The sequence below is a fragment of the Sinocyclocheilus grahami genome, unplaced genomic scaffold (assembly GCF_001515645.1).
Source record: "Sinocyclocheilus grahami isolate Dianchi unplaced genomic scaffold, SAMN03320097.WGS_v1.1 scaffold117.1, whole genome shotgun sequence".
NCBI classification, from domain to species: domain Eukaryota; kingdom Metazoa; phylum Chordata; class Actinopteri; order Cypriniformes; family Cyprinidae; genus Sinocyclocheilus; species Sinocyclocheilus grahami.
In genome coordinates this window covers 1588835-1602844 of record NW_015505296.1, presented here as the reverse complement: position 1 = coordinate 1602844, position 14010 = coordinate 1588835, and the positions used below count along the sequence as shown (strand labels likewise).

The 14010-nt window shown below is 35.5% G+C and overlaps 1 protein-coding gene across 1 annotated transcript; it reads left to right on the top strand.

Annotated features, from left to right (window-relative positions):
* The first annotated feature begins 7785 nt into the window (after positions 1–7785).
* On the top strand, positions 7786–13904 carry LOC107589592 (tumor necrosis factor alpha-induced protein 2-like). The gene is made up of 11 exons (XM_016278073.1): positions 7786–7918; positions 8562–9222; positions 9719–9830; positions 10568–10690; positions 10782–10876; positions 11017–11109; positions 11197–11323; positions 12813–12938; positions 13046–13201; positions 13440–13561; positions 13639–13904. Exons 1-11 carry the CDS (start codon positions 7873–7875, stop codon positions 13799–13801), a joined length of 1824 nt encoding a protein of 607 aa, XP_016133559.1. The 5' UTR covers positions 7786–7872; the 3' UTR covers positions 13802–13904.
* Positions 13905–14010: the final 106 nt, after the last annotated feature.

Sequence of the window (14010 nt, the reverse complement as noted above, 5' to 3'; positions counted from 1 at the left end):
TTTTTTTCTACTTATTAGAAATGTGTTCTTTATAGCCCTTAAAAGTGTAATAGTGTCCGATATCTCCAAAATGCTGGAGTAAAATGGTTTGATCTAAGGTGTGCATATAGTATGGGACGTCCCGTATAAGAATTGACCATTGGCTTTTTCTACTTATTGGAAATGGGGTCTTTAAAGGCCTCTGAAGTAGAATATTGTCCCATATCTCAAAAATGCTGCAGTAAAATGGTTTGATATGAGGTGTGCATATAGTATGGGACCTCCTGAATAAGAACCAACTATTGTTTTTTTCTACTTATTAGAAATGTGTTCTTTATAGCCCTTTAAAATGTGATAATGTCCCTTATCTCCAAAACGCTGCAGTAAAATGGTTTGATATGAGGTGTGCATATAGTATGGGACCTCCTGAATAAGAACCAACTATTGTTTTTTTCTACTTATTAGAAATGTGTTCTTTATAGCCCTTTAAAATGTGATAATGTCCCTTATCTCCAAAACGCTGCAGTAAAATGGTTTGATATGACGTGTGTATATAGTATGGGACGTCCCTTATAAGAACCGACCATTGTTTTTTTCTACTTATTAGAAATGTATTCTTTATAGCCCTTTAAAGTGTAATAATGTCTGATTTATCCAAAATGCTGCAGTAAAATGGTTTGATATGAGGTGTGTATATAGTATGGGACGTCCCTTATAAGAACCGACCATTGTTTTTTTCTACTTATTAGAAATTAGGTCTTTATAGCCCTTTAAAGTGTAATATTATCCTTTAAAAAGTATGGTAATACAGAACAGTCAAAGACTACAATAAATTACACGAATATGAAAGCAGATGGTCAAAAAAATCCTAAAAAATGTCATCATATCTCAATTCTGGGCGTCTAGATGAAAAGCGCTCTGAAAGCGCGTTCCCTCTGTGTTGTTCCTGCTTTTACCATAATTATAATAATACACGCGCACCATAATTTCACTCGCGGCTGGGTTGACCGTGTTTTTCTGAAGTGCGGCTGGCTTGACCGCAGTCCTGACGCGCCTAAACGCGACGCTTTGAATTTGCGCGTACAGTAAATGACATCGTGTCGGGAGCTGACTAGCAAAATAGCTACAAAAGTAAAAACAAATACCTTTGTATTCAAATTAAAAAAGCAAACACACTAGACCATTTTTTAATGTTTAAAAAAATGTGTGTAACTTCTAAATTGTGCTGATAGTCTAAGGCAGCAATACAATACGTAGGCTAAAATCACATTTATTAATATTAATAATATGACAATATCATAGTTAATATTGGTTAAATGAGAGGGAGAAATCCTGCCCATACCCAGCTAGGGATTTTTTTTATTTATTTATAAAAGCACTGATGTTTATTTACTGAAGTGATATTCAGGAACTGTGAATAAATTACTGAAAAAAATACTGAAAAATAATAATAATAATAATAATGTTATCACGGCTATAATAACATCCTCAACAAACAAAAAAATAGATTACCTTAGATAAAGTTTGAATAATATGTACATACAGTACCGGTCAAAAGTTTGGACACATTACAGTTTTTAATGTTTTTTTAAAGAAGTCTCTTATGCTCATCGAGCTATACATTTATTTAATCAAAAATACAGAAAAAAACAATAATATTGTGAAATAGAAAAGTAAAAATTTAAATTAAAAAAAGAAAAAATTCTGATTACAGATAATAATGATCTTTAAAAAAAGCATCATATGACCCCTTTAAAATGAAATGTTGTATAAATAAAAAGGTTAGGAATCACATTTGTTTCAAGTGCTTTTTATTGGGGGTGGGGGGACTCCAACATGAATTTTGCCTAGGGCCTCCTAATGTCTTGAACCGGCCCTGCTCTCTGGAGAAGCGTTCAGTCTTTGCCCTTGCAAATTCCACCATGTAAATAGCGAATCCACCATGGCACGAGCGCAACTGGCTTTTAAACGGAATGGGAGATGAGACTCTGATTGATTTATTGCACGTTACGCCCAAAACACACCCATTACTCATTAAGAGAATAGGGACAACCCTTTAGACCAGGAGTTCTCAACTCTGGCCCTTGAGATCTACTTTCCTGCAGAGTTTAGCTCCAACCTTGATCAAACTCACCTGCCTGTAACTTTCCTGAATACATTGATTAGCTTGTTCAGGTGTGTTTGATTGGGGTTGGAGCTAAACTCTGCAGGAAAGTGGACCTTGAGGGCCAGAGTTGAGAACCCCAGCTTTAGACCATTTTTCCCGTCGTTAAACTAGAAAAAGCAAGTAGGTCTCTACAGGAAAGTAATGGGAGTTACCAGATCGGGGCGTTTTCAGACAATGTTTCCTGATTGGCTGATGTCATAGTGACGGTAGGTTTAAGGGTGGGGTTAGGTAAGGCGAATCATTTTGATTGCATGATTAAGAAACACCCTGCAGTTTGAAAACACCCACAAATTCAGAAACGCCCACTTTTGCTCTGCAGAGACCTCAATCTCAGAAAAAGTGGATTCGGACACGCCCTGAGTGCACTTGCACTGTGCGCTTAGACCATGCTCTTAGATCGTTAAAATGGGGCCCTACGTCTCTGCAAAACCTGAAATACGGTGCTCCGGCTATTTCACTGCACTTTCAGGTGACATGTCCACAAGAGGCGCTATAAGCGATATAATCTGTCATGAGAAAAACAAAGTGGCTGTCTTTGCAAAATGATATTGCCAGTGCTGGGCGGTATGACCAAAAATTTATATCACAGTATTTTTAAAAATTATACCAGTTTTATGTTTTTTTTATGCATGACCGGGTGTTAACCCTATTTTCTACTGATTGAGAGAGGAAATACTGCAGTATATTTACTTAGAATGCTGTATTTTACTGTCATGATGAGTGAATATTGTCAAAAAAATACCACACTAAATAGTGACTAAACACGACCCCTTTTAATACATGTTAACCAGGAGTCACTCTCATTTATAATCGCGGCATCGTCTGATAAAATCAACATGCATCTACACTGAAGAGCGGCTATGCGGTGGTTTTAGCTATATTACTTTTTTGTCTCATGCAGCGCACTGCCTGCGTCCGAGTAACAAACTAAACAAAACAACAAACAAAAAAAGTGCATGTGATATTAACAGACGAACTACGCTCATATTTATAATTCCAAAAAAGCCTCTAAAAGGGTCTGAAAGTTGCTAAATCTAGTGCTAAAGTCGCGCTCGTGTGTGTGTGAGACGCGGGAGTTGATGGCAGGGGGCGGTAGATATTTGTGCTGGTCAATGTGGATATTGTGGATGAGTTCTTCTGTGTCATAACGTTCTATTAGTTCTACAGCTTCAGTTTCGGAACTTTCACGCTAAGTAACAGATACAGCTGTTCCCTCACCACAGTGCAACAGTGAAAAGGGACCCCTTTCAAACAGTGTCGCGTTCCGAACGATGTTTAAGCGGCATACACCGGTATTGCGGTATTTGAAAAATTCATATCATAACAAAAATAAACACCGGTATTCGGTATGAACCGGTATACCGCCCAGCACTACTTTCTTGTATCACCCTTCACTTCAGAGTGAAATGTCCAGTGACTGGTGAAATAGCATGTTCAATTTTCTCACTAACTGATAAACGGGACTGTGGCAATGTTTCATCACATTGGTTGTTGTACTGTATCATGATACATGGCAGTACGAAAATTAAATGTCCGCTGGGTAGCGCTAAAATAATGCATTATCTCATTTGAAATTAACCTCTTACGAAAATTAACCATGGTTTTGCTACTCTAACCATAATTTAACCATGTTATACAAATGGTAATCAATACGGCAAAAAAAACACCTTGGTTACTACACTTTTACTATAGTAAAACCATGGTTAATTTTTGTAAGGGATGTACCACTTACATTAAACCCAACTCTAAACCTAACGGATAGTAAGCAAATGCAAACATGAGTTAAAAACCACATTTGCTAAAGCAACCATGCTATTTTAGCTTGCTTCTATGAGTCTTTGAGCGTTTTTTTCTTTTCTTTTTTTCATTTTAGTGTTGGCTTGTGTTTCCAGGACTCGCACCCGAGCGCTCTGCATGGCAAGTGTACCAGGTGAGCTACCGAGCAAGTTTACTAGGCTACATCAGAAAAGCTATACAAATGGAGCTGGTTATGCGATGCAAATGACAAAACGAAGGAACCACATGAAAATAAGTCTTTGTTTATTGCTCATTTGCCCTAATCATAATTTTTGGGAAAAGGAATAAATGTTGTTTCAGCTGGAAACTGCAGTGAAATGTGTGTATATGTATGATTTTGCAAATGAAAGAAACAGAGGAGTATGTATTTATTTATTTGCCTTTGACAATTAGATAAGCAATAGAAGCAGTAGAGAAAGGGAAAGAAATCACTGTGTCTGAAGCAGGACGTCAGATGGGAGAGGAATTGACAACGCCACAAGCCAGATTAGAAATGCCATCTTCCATGTAAGTGCACATGCACTTACCACATGACTGGTTAGAGTTTCTAAATTACTGCATAAAACAGACATGAAACTACGTTTTTTTTTTATTGGTTTGAAAAATAAGGATATGTGGCAAAAAAGGAGAAAACCAGAGAGTGAGGGACTCTACAGTGATAAGATCTGATAACAGCAGACAGCGACCAAAGGACATGTTTGTTCATTTCAGGCAAAACAATACACATTATTTACATGGACTAAATACATTTTAAGGTTATTTAACTTTAAGTTTAATTGTACTCAGCTTGTGGAATGTCACTATATACACACACTACAACTGAAAAATCATGTGATTCAAAGGAATAACATAAGCACTACAGGGAAGGCCCACAGCTGACAGGGAAAGCCCCTGAATCTAGGTCTCATGAGAGGAATCTAAATGTCAACTCACGAAAACCTAAACGCACCCAACAGAGCAGCGCATACATTGTTCGTATGATTTATATGTGTTGGTCTTCAGAGAAAACTACTGGCTAAGATATTATCTCAGGAAATTTTAATTACATGTGAGTGCATTAAAAATGGTTTAAAATAGCACAAACAAATACAAACATAAAAAGGTCAACAAAATGTTTTTTACAAACATGGACAAAAATCCTGCACATTTTCTTTCCCCAGTGTTACAAAGTCCATTTTAAGGAATGCCAACATATTAGATATCATCCATACGTTTTTTTTTTATTGGTTTGAAAAATAAGGATATGTGGCAAAAAAGGAGAAAACCAGAGAGTGAGGGACTCTACAGTGATAAGATCTGATAACAGCAGACAGCGACCAAAGGACATGTTTGTTCATTTCAGGCAAAACAATACACATTATTTACATGGACTAAATACATTTTAAGGTTATTTAACTTTAAGTTTAATTGTACTCAGCTTGTGGAATGTCACTATATACACACACTACAACTGAAAAATCATGTGATTCAAAGGAATAACATAAGCACTACAGGGAAGGCCCACAGCTGACAGGGAAAGCCCCTGAATCTAGGTCTCATGAGAGGAATCTAAATGTCAACTCACGAAAACCTAAACGCACCCAACAGAGCAGCGCATACATTGTTCGTATGATTTATATGTGTTGGTCTTCAGAGAAAACTACTGGCTAAGATATTATCTCAGGAAATTTTAATTACATGTGAGTGCATTAAAAATGGTTTAAAATAGCACAAACAAATACAAACATAAAAAGGTCAACAAAATGTTTTTTACAAACATCCTGCACATTTTCTTTCCCCAGTGTTACAAAGTCCATTTTAAGGAATGCCAACATATTAGATATCATCCACGGTCTGTTTTTCCTTCAGTAAGACGTGTGATGTAGTTCAGGCCTTTCTTTAACAACTGATCCAGAGAGCATGGCATGCACTTCTTGTGGGAGTATACAAAAATAAAAAAAGATAAATGATGATAAATGGTGTTAATAAATGTGGAGGTTTTCAACCTGGGGTAACATGCTGGGCCACAGATATGACTAGTTTTGACAAAAACCAATAATGCAGGGTTAAACGTTCACACTTTAAATTTTTAGTTTTGGAGAACATATTTTTTGAATTTGCAAATAAATAAATGTAAGTACCTACTTTTATACCCAAGCTTAACATCACCTTTAACAATAAGCCATTTTTAAGTTTTCAGGATAATCTGTTTCCGAAATGGTTACAGACAAGTTCATGCGATGCATAAAGTTGTTCCTCCATCATACAAAAAGGTTTTGCGACACATATATCGTCTGATGCATGTGAGAATGAAACGTTTAGAAACACTCATTGTATTAGCACAAAAACATCAACAATGAACAGACATTTGGACTTTTGAAATAAAGCATAATGGCAAATCCTCCTGTTCAGTATCCCCGCACCCAGTCCTCCCTGACACTGTTTGCCAATAATGGATTGTTATTATTTTTCTGCTGAACCAGGTCAAATGCAGTATAAGATAAAGCTAGGTCAAGAATTTAATTAATAGTTTTCCAGTCCCAAATTACTCAAGACAAGCCACTGGGGTCAAAAAAAGATTGTACTTTCCCTTCACTGGGATTTTCCAATAAAGCAGGGATCCAGACTTCCAGTAACACTCAAGATATTCCCAATACCCAAAGGGAAAAGGCAGGATCAGGACATCCTGTGGATTTCACAAATGTAGAGAGGGAATGTGTAAATATGTTCTGAGTAATGAGGCTCCCTATAAAGTCCCTATAAAAAAATAATATATTATAAGAAGTGCAGTGCACATTTACATTTAGCAGGTGCTTACAAATCCTTACAATTGAGGAACATCACAAGCGATTAATCATAATCAACAGTGCTTTAAGTACTGCAATGCTATGTTTCAGAAGTAAATTGGAATAAAATTAAAAGAGAAAAGAAGATAGAAGTTTTATAGTATATTTATAGGAAATGTGGTTGTAGGTTCCCAGAAGTCCCTGCATGAGACATCACATATGATTATATTTTCTATAACAAAATCTTTGTTTCTTTTCATTTTTGTCATCACATAAAATGTGTTACATTTTATGTTATGTCTATTGTCTGTTTTCATTGACAGATCACTAACAATGAACTCTGATTCATCATGTCTTTCACGTGGCTGAACCACCAGTAAAATAAATACAAATAAATTGAAGTTGTAAAACAAAGATTATTGGAGTATGTTTTACAAGAATATACTATTTCAGTTTTTCTTCTTCAAAATGTCGTTCAATTCAGTTTGTTACTTACTGTCTCTTTGTAATTAACTGTAAAATTTACTAGCAAGTACTGATTGAAAAATGTTTCCAATGTTTTGGGTGATTATGTTAAGGTGAAAATCTGATTTTGTTATTCCAAGTAGTAAGTGTTGACATTATTTAACTAAATGAAATATAAGGTTATAAGCTGTAAAATAGTAACGGGCACCAATATGCCATCCTATAATACCAATGTCACCTTTATTTATTTATTTTTAGACGTTTTAATAGTATAAACTATCAATTAAATTTTTGTAAACAACCGAGAACCTAAATCAAGTAGAAAAACAGAAGACATTCATGAAGTCACTAGGCTGCTTTAAGATTTTTTTCCCACCGTATGATTAGAGCTCCCTAATGTTTGTGTCTATTTCTTATCTCATGTCTATTTATGTTTCTTGTTGCTATATAAATCAGCTTGCCTTCCCCTCTACAGATTGGTAAAGTATGATAGCAGGGGAGAGCTGCATGTGGGGATGCACTGATGTCATAAGCTCCACCTAACTCACTCGTGCTCATGAAGCCTATAAAAACTGGGTCCGTTATTTCCACAAACCACTGAATGAAAGAAGATCGAATTGAAATTCAGTTTTATCTTTCTTGCGAATCCGATATCAGATTTGTTTTTCTTCCTCAGAAGAAATTACAAAAAAGCTCGGAATGCTAAACATTTTTAAACGGCATCCCAAAAAGAACAATATTCCAGGTAGGAAGAGTTCATGCTTATTAACTTAGATCTCCTAGTAACATTTTAGATTATAGAACGCTATTCACTATTAACTAGTTGCTTATTATTAGCATGCATTTTAATAGCATATTGGCTGTTTATTAGTACTTATAAAGTACATATTAATGCATGACCATATTTCAGATCCCATAACCCACTCAATACCTAACTATTACAACAACTACCTTACTTACTATGAATAAGCAGCAAATGTGGAATTTATTAAGGGAAAACTCATAGTGAATAGTGAATATGTGTTCCCTTATCTATGAAATGCTTGCAGGAGTCTTCAATAGTCAATCATATTTCAAAATGTTGTATACTGAAACACAAAAATGTAACCTTATTTTGTAGACATATGTGCAGTCATCTTGTTTATAGTAAAGATCTGCATTAACATTCTACATTGTACAGAAAAAAAATAATAATAATATCACAAATGCGCATTACAAATATCAGTATACCATATATCCTAACTAGGCTGTATGTGTAAACTCCATGAAAATCTTACTTTTTTCCATATACATCACATCATACTGTATATATGAATGATTTTTATAATGATACAATCCAACGTTGTTTGTGCACAGTAAGAAAAGTATCTTTTTTCTGATTTCTACAGAGGTCCCCACTTTTAAGCAGAATCTACAAGCATGCCGCTTTGTGGATGCAGGGAAACAATTGATCACCCGAGAAGACCGTCTGTTTGAGTTGAAGCAGGATGGGATTGGATCCAAAAGGAAGCTGGTGGAGGAAGAGGAAGATTCAGAGGCTAGACTAGCAAAAGACTACGAGGACTGGCTAGAGTCGGTGATGCAGACCCTGGAAAACTCCCTCGACCTCCAGAGTCCTGAGGAGCAGGAGGTGCTGAAAGAAGCAGTCCGAGCCATTCTGCAGGAGGAGGAGCAGGACATGCACTGGGAAGGTTTTCAAGAAAAGGAACACCCACCATGGAGGCCGAGGAGGTGTAAACAGAACCACAAGGCTCTGCTGCAGCGACTTGTTCAGAGGAGGATGAAAGAAGCACAGTTAGACTCAAGCATTGAGATACATTCCTCCTTGCAGCAATTGATCATTTGCAAAGCGAAACGAATGAAAGAAGACTTGCTGAAAGTTGCAACATGGGTGAGCAGCTGCTACCCAGAACAGGAGAATGTGTGCCAGTTTTATGCCACACTGTACCATAAGACCTTCAGTACAAGACTGAGAGAAGCCGCAAAGTACACATTGTGTGATGAGGACTGCGTCCTTTTATTGCAGTGGGTGAACCAGGATTACCCCAAGTAAGAGAAGCAAATTACACTATTTTTTTTTTATTTTAGGGAACTTAATTTAATTTAATTTTACTTTACTTTAAGTGAAACAACATGCAAAATGTATATGCATTTAATATTTAAATATTAAAACATTTAAAAGGATAGTTCACCCAAAAAAAATTATATTCTGTCATCATTTACTCACAATCATGTTGTTCCAAACCAGTATGTATTTGTTTTTAATTCTGAGTACACAGATGAAGATATTCAGATTTATTTTTTTTTGTTCCATATAATGAAAGTCAGTGGGATGTTATTTTGGAATCCACTGACTTTCAATGTAAGGAAAAAAACGGTTGAAACATTCTTCAAAATATCTTCTTTTGCATCCCACAGAAGAAAGTCAATCAATACAGGTTTGGAACGACAGAGTAAATGATGACAGAATTGTCATTTTTAGGTGAACTATCCCTTAAAATTGAATTTTTTTTCAGAGTTATATTTTGTCTTTCTTTGTTTGCAGTATTTTAAATGGCAGAATGATAAAAGAAGTGATTGATCACTCCAAGCTTGATCCGCTGCTTCCTGAAGATGTGATTGCACCACTGGAACAGCAGTTTTTGATCATAGAAGAGGTTTGATGCTTTATGATGCCTTTAAATGTTATTAAAACACGGCTCTATTTTCTCTTTCACTTTAAGGCAAGACACTACAGGTGAACAGGGTAATGTGAGTTTTTAATAATAGATACTTCCCCAGTTAATTAATTGCATTATGACATTACATTTTGTTTTACAGTTTTCTGTAATGTTATGCGTATATATGCAAATTAGGCATTTTGAATTAAAACATGCATAGGTCTACATCTGCACAACAGAAATCTGAACATTGGATGAAGCCATGGTTCAAGATTCTTATTTCATTTTGTTAACATACTAGAATAAAAGGTTTTTAGGATCTCTTTTTATCGCTCAGTGAATCAGAAAAATCTGTCAACAGCCCTTTTTTTTCAGAGTAAAATATTATGTAAACCAGGCGAATGATATGAAAAATTCCTCTGTAATAGCCTTCAAATCATATAATAACACTGTAAAGTTAAGTGTACGAAAGTGTTAATGAAGTGGAGATTTCTGACTTAGTGCAGGAGAAAAAAACACCTTTAACGCTATATTTAAATCTACAGACTCAAATAGATAAAGTGTAATAAAATAAAGATATAGATGTTTTTTCCTTGGTCTGAAAAAATACATTTTATGGAAGCAAAATTGACCAGTGCATGAAAAAAAACAATGTTTTGCTTGTAGAAACTTGCCATAGATGTGCTTCCAGCAAAAAGCTTAAGTTTGAATTTTCTCATATTATTGTTCACTAGAGGGAGGTGAGCAGATGCCTTCACAAAATTTTGGACAGAGAAGAAACAGCCTGGAAGGAAGGAGAACTTCCACAGCTGAGAGACCAGGTGTACTGCTGTGATCAGGCCATTGATGTCATCCAGGTAATGAAAAAGAGGAAAAAGCAACCATTCTTTCCCTTCAGCAAATAAGGAAGGAAAACATCATTTTTTTTTCTTTTCCCCCTTTTCCTAGTGCTTTCATAAACATGTCGAGTGTGCTCAAAAGGTGCTAGGCGATGAGACAAAAGCACAGACGATCACATGCCAGATGAGACATTTTCTGACAGAGTAAGCTTTTTAAACTCATTCATTTTATATTCATTTCTCAAAATACCAATAACATCCTTTTTGACCATTCTTGCTTTAAGTCTGTACTGCTAAATATTTTACACAAATTATTATAATTAATTAGATTTCCATTCCTACAGTTACAAAGCATTTCATGCAAAGGTCATGAAGAGCAAGCAGACCAACACTGAGGCTGTTTTGATGGTCAACTTCTCATGCCTCATACAGTGCAGGTGGGTGTCACTTTTATTCAGCGTACTTGATTCATATAAACATTTTTCAATTCATGTTAAAAGTGTCAACATCCCCCCCTCCCACAGGGACTACTTTACAAAGAAAGCACATCTGTTCCCTGAAGATGTCAAAACTGATTGTCTCTCTTTATTGGCTACCATGATAAAAGGCAGCCACCACCACTTCACTTCTAATATGCTTAAGGAACTTAAGGTAAAAACTAAATGTAGTTTCTTTCATTGTTATGTAATAAAAAATGTTTTTATTGTTTGCCAATGTTCTGTCAAACTTTTAGCATATGAGCTGTGAATGTTGATGTTCAATTTTAGGATGTAGTATATCTTACAACATCTGAGCATGAGAAAAGTAAAAGATAAAAGTACTAAAATTGTAATAAAAGTACTAAAATTCATGAAATTCACTTTAAAGGACAATATTAGGTAGAAATAGCTTCTGGGCCATTTTCGGGAAATGGTGGAATTTTTTACTAGAAAATGTAATTTTTTATATATAATTAGTATGTGTATAATATATAACCACATATACACTACTGTTAAAAAGATTGGGGTCGCACAGTTGTGTTTTCAGGATTCTTTCATGAATGGGAAGTTCAAAAGAACAGCATTTATTTGAAATAATGTGTAAAATTATAATTGACTTTACTTTCAATTTTGATCAATTTAGTTCATCCTTACTGAATAAAAAATATTAATTTATTTTTTAAAAATCCAAACTTAAAAACAGTAGTAAATATAAAAATATGTATATATTTTATTTGAAAAAGTAATTATTACTGAATGTTCAAGAAATCATATTTTCACACCTCTGGCCCCAGGTATGTATATGTATTTTAATATTTATATATTTAATACATGTAATTCAAATAGATAACAGTTTTCCACTAGCTTTATCAAAACACTCCTATTTAATTATGGATATAAATAAACCAGATCCTACTCTAGACCAACACAATATATTTTCCTTGTTTTCAAAAACCCTAATTCTGTCAGGACCACTATCGTCAAAATGATAGATACTTAGCATAAAGTTTGGTTTGGCGGTATGGTTCTGTTCTGGGCCAAAATCCTCCCTGCCCATCCATGCAGCCTGTCATGAATGAGCAGGGAGAGCAGCAATAATAGCCCCCCCCCCCAGGGTTAACAGAACAGAACAAGGCAGATATCATTAATGTACTCAATGATATTTAAGTGTAACACTTTATTCAAGATAAAGGAGTCTGATTAGCAAGGAATATCAGAAAGCCAAGTCCTGACTGTGGCGAAAGGTGGAGCTGGGGATGGAGGAGGGTAATTTGCTCCGAACCAAGCCGAAATGCTGCTGAATAATACTGAATACAGCTTATATAGGAATGCCGCGATAGGTGTCGTATTCCTATAGGTAGATGTGATCAGCTGATGCAAGCTTGACTCACGTGACCTGCCAGAACTAACGCTAAAGCTTAATTTGAGGTGATTTGTCTTGGCAGTGAACACACTCATGTGAGCAGCTGGCTGCCGCCTCCTGATTATTCCAGTCTATATAAAAAGCCAAACTATTACCTTTTATTAACTGCTTGTCTAGTTTATATGAAAGGACTATATAAATGGTGGCTTGAGCAGGTCCAGATCATGACCAGATCCTGCATCTCAATGCAATTCATATGCATTCAAATAACCAAGTGTCAATGTATGTGTTTATGCAGGACTTGTACATGAAGGTGGGTTCCAGCGAGTGGCTCAAGGACAGTGAGGGTGTATGTGAAGAGCTGCTTACAAAGCTGGACAGACATATTCAGAAATTCAACAATTTGGACAAAATGTGTTGCCAGGTATAAACATATAAGTCAAACAAAAAGACTGATTTGCTGAGTATTTTTTGGTTCATTTCAGATTGACTAATTGATTGATTGATTTGATTGATTGATATGATGACTAGGAGCTGCTTGGTGGAATGCATAAGAAGTTTCTAGCTGAATATGTCCGGAAAATGATGAAGCAAAAGATCAAACTTTCAAATAAAACACAGCAACAGATGGCAGCATCATCACTCTGCATAAACAGTGAACGTATACATACATACTTCACTGCAGCTGTAAGTACACTCGTCCTACTTAAAGGTCATTGTTTTGTTCCGAGTTTCACAATTTGAGTTGAATTACTGAAATAAATGTACTTTTCCACGACATTCTAATTTATTGAGATGCACCTGTACTGTCTTTTATCCCAGTTTAATATGCAAAAATGCACAAATAATTTCTTAGGAAACCAATTTAATGATTACTTTAAAGACATTGTCTAATTTTTAAATCCTCATTAATTCATTATCACAGGGATCAAATATGGATTGGTTGAAAGACATTCTTCCCAATTTAGCGGGTCTGCTAAAGCTACAAGATCCAAACACTATAAAGTTAGAGCTGGCAAGTCTGATGAAGCTTTACCCTGATCTCAGGTATGGTGGTTTCTGCTGTGCAATTATTCATGCAAAACGACCATTGCACTTTTCTCATGTCTGTGTTCTTGTTACAGTGAGCGTCATATTTCTGCTTGGCTGAGACTTAAGGGAAATCTTTCTCCATCAGACCTCAAGAAGATCCTGGAGAGCATCACTTGCAGCCAGGATCAGCTCAGGGACACACAGGACTCACTCCAGTTTGGCAAAAGCTTCTTTTCTATAGTGAGGGTCAAATGAATTTTGCTTCATAATATTGCTTGTGTATATTTGCTTGCTTTTGTAGAACTGCTTGTGCTTAATCATTTTGTACATACTGAAATTCTTTGTTAATAAAATTGCAAATCACCATTTTTAAATTTTGTGTTGTTCCTTAAAAATGTGTCTTTGTTTTTACTCTCCAGTTTACTATTGTAATGTGGATTATGAAAAATAAACCTCAGAGAATT